The sequence below is a fragment of the Leptonychotes weddellii genome, chromosome 1 (genome assembly GCF_054177405.1).
Source record: "Leptonychotes weddellii isolate Sample4059 chromosome 1, ASM5417740v2, whole genome shotgun sequence".
Classification (NCBI taxonomy): domain Eukaryota; kingdom Metazoa; phylum Chordata; class Mammalia; order Carnivora; family Phocidae; genus Leptonychotes; species Leptonychotes weddellii.
In genome coordinates this window covers 71,252,970-71,257,617 of record NC_138369.1, presented here as the reverse complement: position 1 = coordinate 71,257,617, position 4,648 = coordinate 71,252,970, and the positions used below count along the sequence as shown (strand labels likewise).

Sequence of the window (4,648 nt, the reverse complement as noted above, 5' to 3'; positions counted from 1 at the left end):
CCTGGGTGGCTCAGTCGCTAAGCGTCTGCCTTTGGCCCAGGTCATGACCCCAGGGTCCCGGGATCGAGCCCCGCATCGGGCTCCCCGCTCAGTGGGAAACCTGCTTCTCCCTCTCCCACTCCCCCTGCTTGTGTTCCCTCTCTCGCTGTGTCTCTCTCTGTCAAATAAATAAAATCTTAAAAAAAAAAAAAAGCATTAAGCCTCACCCTCCTTGGAAAGTAGAGACTGCATTCTTTGCTTTCCACGTTTGATTAAAAATAAGGTCTTCCCTGTGTTAGAATGAATTCTGTTAGCAGGCCCAGCAGAGAGCAGTAAGCAAAAGCGCAGAACTTTCTGTGGCAGTATGTTGTCAGCTTTGGTGTCACCAGTAGATGCCATCTTTCCTTGTGACAGTTGCCTTTGTCCTTGTGAAGGGAGAGATCCCTTACCCAACAGGGATTCATTCTCTCATGTAACTTTAATAAGGTGCGGGGGTGTGTCCCGATACAGTGACAGAATTCTTCCCTGATATATATTGATCATTACCCTTCAGAGCTAAAGAAAGCTCTATTTCCTTGGATTCTTTGCAGCTTTTAGTTCAAGCTGATATAGTGATTTTGTTTTCTGGAAATATTAATGCTTGTTTACATTCCAGCAGCCGGTCAAGACTCTGGATTCCCATTCAAAGTTCATAAACTCCAAGTTGGACAAATGCACGGTAAAAGTTTGATGTCAAGGATGTGGCCATCAAATGGTATTTCGCCTGTGGAAAAATACCTGTTTATTTTGAAGTCTAGAAACAATAGCTCATCAGAAATATGTATGTTGACATATTGTCTGGCTCCAAATTCCTCTTGCTGTTTTTGTTGTTTTATTTGTATAATTTGATATGAGGAGATTTTGCTGTGCTTAATTGGTTTCTGACTTAGAGATGATGGTATTTACTTACTTGATGTTGAATTAACATTTCAGATAGATTTTACACATGAAGCTACCTTTTTGTGTCATCTGGGCCCTTCACAAATTCTGAACACGTTAGCAAAAATCTCTCAACTCTTAAGCAATATCTCCTTTCCCATGTGATAATATACTATAACAGAAAGAGCACCGGGGCGCCTGGGTGGCTCAGTTGGTTAAGCGACTGCCTTCGGCTCAGGTCATGATCCTGGAGTCCAGGGATGGAGTCCCGCATCGGGCTCCCTGCTCGGCGGGGAGTCTGCTTCTCCCTCTGACCCTCCCCCCTCTCATGTGCTCTCTCTCTCTCTCTCTCTCATTCTCTCTCTCAAATAAATAAAATCTTAAAACAAAAAAAAAAGAAAGAGCACCAAACTTAGAAGGCCTGAATTCTAGGCCAAAGACTGTCCTTCATGAAATAAGGGACCTTAAAAATGTCATTTAACCTCTGGGCCTTAGTGTCCGCATTTTACAGGTGGGGAAATAATAGCCAGGGATACATTATCTTAGCACTGTTTATAGATCCAACAGAGAAAAAGGTACCTGAAAGCATATTGTATTATAAATTTACTCAAAGATTTATTGAATAACATAATTGTTGGTGTGCCTAAAATGCAAATGGTTCTTCAAAGACTGGGTTTTTATTCAATCCTAATAAAAGACCTATTGAAAGCATTTTACTGGGAGTTAATGTACCCCTGGTCAATTTGATACAGGAATGAAGCTTAGACAGTCCCTTGCTCAGCAGGGAGCCTGCTTCTCACTCTGCCTGCTACTCCCCCTGCTTGTACTCTCTGTGACAAATAAATAAATAAAATCTTAAAAAAAAAAATTGAGGCTTGGCAGGTCACGAAATTAGACAACCTGCAGTGAAAATTTCAAAACACATAGCATCTTTCTCAGATTCACTGTTTTGCTTCTTCAATATGAGGCTCGGAGGTATCTTTTTATCGCCAGAAGTTTCAGATGTGCTGAAAAGCCCAGACAAGCATTCGATTGAGTCCCTTGAGTTCCATGCTAGCAGAAAGGCAGAAATACTTTTGGCCTGGCAATTTCAAGACAGGTGTTACCAGTTGGTTGCCTGACCCATGGAAAAACCTCCTTCTGGCCTTTTTTAAATGCCTGATTGAAGTGGCACTACCTCCTGATGGGCCTGCCAGGGAGAATTAGTTTCAGAACGCACTCGCAGGAAGTGGAATGAATTAAGCTGCTGGAGGAATTAGGAATGTATACGTCAATGTTGAAAAAAGTTTGCCCAAAACAGCAATCTTGGATCTGGCATCACTAAAGTGGAACTGCCTTTTGTTTTAGTTTTTTGAGGATAGTCAACAGGTTCAGCTGCTTATATTGGAGTTTTTCGATTCATGATAGTAAACTCAAGTCATAGAAGGTCCTTTATAAAATACAGTCTTGCAGCAGTTGAAGGCAAAGTATTACAACATTGTGCTAGTGTTACAAATCTCACCAAAGTTTAGGAGATACATGTTTGTGTCCTGCTTTCTGAAATACAGGGTTTCCTCACTCTGAAGAATGTAAACACTCCAGAAAAGCTAGATTCAATCTTCTGGTGGTCTTCCATGGTTAAAAAAAAGTGATGTGGTTGGTAAGAAAACAAATCCTCTGGCAAATTTTATTATTGGTTTTAAGTGTAAAAGGAACAGTGAAGACTCTTCAGGGGTTCTTAGGTGTTTGAGAGTTGTGTCTACTTGGAAAATCTCACAAAAACTAAATGACTTACATAGAAAAGTGAATAAAGCACATACCACACAATCTGGGTTATAATCCCACAAGGTTCCAGGTTCACTGATCAACTGCAACACCTCCAGGCTCTCCACTATGCTGATCTGCACCTACCTGCCTAGCAGGTTTCTCTTATTTTGCTATTTTCCCTCCTTCTGCGAACTCCCTTCCTCGCAAACCTGGTGTGGGTTCTCACTTACCACCTTCATCACCACTGAAGGCCAGTTTGCCCCTGAGCCTACGATAAGCATGGATCTTGGCCAGAAATGACAAAAGTGAGAGCTATCATTTACTATCTACTCTGGACAGATGGTGTGCTGAGTGCTTTACATACAACACCCACCACTCCATACTGGCTTTTGAGGTGTCCAGGATGATTTGTGTGCACCACTGTGTAACCCACTAACTCAGGGGAAGTAAAAGATACTGCCTGTATTTAAGAGATACATGAGGTAATTGACCCCTGTCTCTTGATTTTAAGAACGCCAGAGTTACTGATTAAGAATGCCAGACTATGAATGTCTCTCTAGGTTCCCTCAGAATAAGGATGGCTTTATATCAGGTGCCAACTTCTCCATTCACCCCTTGGATTTGGCTGGAGTTGGACGCGGAGCAGCCTTTCAGACCTTGCTGAGAAATCTCGTTTCCCTGCCTCACTGCTCTGAAATCAGTGCCATGTACCTCTGACTATTGTCTTCTGCTTTGCTTTATCCACACAGGTAACGACATTGACTCAGGAGGTCTCTCAGTTAGGTAAAGACATGAGGAATGTGATGCGACTTCTAGAAAACGTTCTGTCGCCCCAGCAGCCGCCACAGTTCTGCTCCCTGCACACCACATCTGTGTGTCCCTCCAGGGATAGCTTACAGACCAGGATGACCTGGAGTACGCACCAACCTTGCCTACACTTGCAAGCAGGTGGAGCTGCTTATACTCAAGCACAACTCTGTCATGGTAATGTCACCTCAGACATTTGGAGTGTGGATCCCTCCTCTGTGGGGAGCAGCCCCCAGCGAACTGGAGCTCACAAGCAAAATCCAGCAGACAGTGAACTTTATCATTCTCCAAACCTTGATTATTCACCTGCCCACTACCAGGTTGTCCAAGAAGGTCATCTGCAATTTTTAAGGTGCATCTCTCCACATTCAGATTCTACACTGACACCTCTGCAGTCCATTTCGGCGACTCTCTCATCCTCTGTCTGCTCCTCCTCAGAAACGTCATTGCACCTGGTTCTCCCAAGCAGATCAGAGGAGGGCAGCCTCAGCCAAGGAGCCACGAGTTCCTTCAGTTTGGAAAACTTGCCAGGATCTTGGGACAGGGAAGGAGTGGCATCAATGTCTATGGAACCTTTGGAGAACTTTCCACTGGAAATTGTCACAAGCACAGCGGAAATGAAAGATAATAAAGCCATAAACTTATGATATTCACGCACGTGCAGCGGCTGCCAGTTTCAAACCCTCCACTGCATGACAGCTTCAGTTTGCCTTTTTTGCCTCGGGCAGGTGTGAAGATGGGGCAGAGCTGGGAGTCCAGCAGGCGAGTGCGTGAGGGGCCAGCCAAAGGCAGAACCACATCCGTACTGTAGCAAACACTTGCTAGATCCTTAGAAACACAGCAGAAACAGTTTCCTATACAGGTATTCACTTACTGGTCTGTTTGACAGACTTTTTAAAAGTCCAAAGACCCTGAGGGTCTGAGCAGCTAGAAGTCCCAGACAAAGAATTTGTGGATTCGTTTTGTCCTAGGTGACTTTTGTGAAGTGCAGCAAAGGTTTTTCCTGAGTGCCTGTTGGTCATTGCTGAACAATATCCACAGCACTGTTGGCCTCGGGAGTGCACAGCTCCTGCTGATCTATTTTTCTTTTTGTGAAGGCAAAGGGACAATTATCACTGCATGTCATCTCCTAGACAATCAAATAGAGCTGATGGCCAGTGGTTAGCTCTTGCACGTTATTTGCCATGTAAATGAACAT

The 4,648-nt window shown here is 43.9% G+C and overlaps 1 protein-coding gene across 1 annotated transcript in view; it reads left to right on the top strand.

Moving 5' to 3' along the window:
- Window positions 1–4,097, top strand: part of KCNH8 (potassium voltage-gated channel subfamily H member 8) — a 364,781-nt gene extending 360,684 nt beyond the window's left edge. Inside the window, exon 16 of the mRNA XM_006729977.3 lies at window positions 3,393–4,097. Coding sequence (XP_006730040.1) covers window positions 3,393–4,097 — 705 coding nt within the window. The remainder of the gene's footprint in view (window positions 1–3,392) is intronic.
- The last annotated feature ends 551 nt before the right edge of the window (window positions 4,098–4,648 follow it).